Below are 1,721 nucleotides of genomic sequence, written 5' to 3' on the forward strand. Positions count from 1 at the left end.
TCCCCTCCCCTCCCCTCCTCACTCTGGACACGTTGCCTACTCCACCCTACTGCGGCCTCTCCAGGTAGGAGATGAAGGTGCTGGGCTACAACCTCATGCAGGCCATGTGCTTTGCTGTGGAGGAAATCAACAATGACAGCAATGACAACAGCCTGCTGCCCAGTGTGCTGCTGGGCTACGAGATGGTGGACACCTGCTACATATCCAACAACATCCACCCTGTGCTCTACTTTCTGTCACAGGACCACTATTTCCTGCCCATCCAGGAAGACTACAGCCACCACATACCCCGCATGGTGGCCATCACCGGCCCTGACAACTCCGAGTCCCCCATGACCGTGGCCCACTTCCTCTCCCTCTTTCTCCTTCCACAGGTGAGGCCCCTGGGCCCTGGGAGAAGGGGCTGGGAAGGAGGGTAGCCGAGTGCTTTTCCTGAGGGCTCACCACCCCCACCCGTCCCGGGGGTGTTGGATCGGGGAGCAGAAGCAAGGTCAGGACATCCACCCCAGCCCTGGCAAGGTAGCCAGCCTATTGGTTTAGGGCTCAGGCTTTGGAGGCAGAAAGACCTCGGTGTGCATCTTGCCTCTGAGTCTTGGCCAGTGTGAGACCTTGAGCCAACCTCTTAACTTTCCCAAGCCTCAGTTTCCCCATCTCTAAAGTGGGATGATAAGAGTCCCATTCCTGGACTGTCTGAAGATTAAAGCGTGCAATTTAGGTAAGAATTTCTAGCGCACAATAGGTAGTCAATAATGTTACTGTTGTTACGTGAAGCATCTTGCGCGAGAATAAAAACTCAGAAAGTGCTCAATATTATCCTATATAATTGCCTAGCACAGAATCTGCATCACAGCAGGTCCTCAAAAAAGTGCTATAGAATTACTACTGCTATTCTATTTTCACCATCATGATCAAAAAGGCGTAGTCCAGAACTGGCATAAAATATCTGCTCATTAAAGAGCAGCTAGCACAAGACTTGGCCCACAGTAGGTAGTTACAAATACTGTAATTTTGGCTGTTGTTTTTATTATATCAAGCACTAAGGACCTGACTCAGAGTAGGTGCTCAATCAGTGTTAATATTCTCATGTGAAGAATCTAGTCCAGGACTGAAGTAATTCTTTCATTCATTTAACAAATATTTATTGAGCACCGACTGTGCCAGGTATTGCTGTAGGTGTTGGGGATGCAGCTGGGGAAATGCACAGAAATTTGCCCTCGTAGAGTTTATCTTCCAGTGCGGAGAGACAGACAATCAATGTAAATAAGTATGTGATATAGGATGATAGGAAGTGAGAAGTGAAATGGATAAAAAGCCAAGTCAAGGTTAAGGGAGGTGGGGCACGTTGGCGGGCAGGCGGAGTGGGTACAGGGAGATTGGATGGAGGCTTGAAGGGGGTGGAGGAGGAAGAACAGCCTCCACGACAAGGGCTCAGCAGATGCAGAGGCTGGGAGGTGCCTGGTGTGTCCATGGAACTGGGTGAGCAGAGCTGGGACTAGTGGGAGAGAAGGAGATGAAATCAGAGCGGTAAGCGCTGGGGTCAATGATGGAGCCCCTTGGGGACCACTGATGGACTCTGGCTTTTCCTGAGTGGCATTAGGAACTGTTGGAGGGTCTTGAATATGTGGCTGGTATGTGTGTGAGCAGGGTCGCCCTGGAGCCACGCTAAGTGTAGATTGTAGAGGGGAGAGGGGAGAGGATATCGGGGTAACTCATAGCAGGAA

The 1,721-nt window shown here is 50.6% G+C and overlaps 1 protein-coding gene across 1 annotated transcript in view; it reads left to right on the plus strand.

Annotated features, from left to right (window-relative positions):
- Window positions 1-1,721, plus strand: part of LOC103074710 (taste receptor type 1 member 2) — a 20,328-nt gene that overhangs the window by 1,765 nt on the left and 16,842 nt on the right. The window contains 1 exon segment of the mRNA XM_082931138.1: window positions 65-374. Coding sequence (XP_082787264.1) covers window positions 65-374 — 310 coding nt within the window.

Source organism: Lipotes vexillifer, unplaced genomic scaffold (assembly GCF_000442215.2).
Source record: "Lipotes vexillifer unplaced genomic scaffold, Lipotes_vexillifer_v1.1 scaffold496, whole genome shotgun sequence".
Taxonomy (NCBI): domain Eukaryota; kingdom Metazoa; phylum Chordata; class Mammalia; order Artiodactyla; family Lipotidae; genus Lipotes; species Lipotes vexillifer.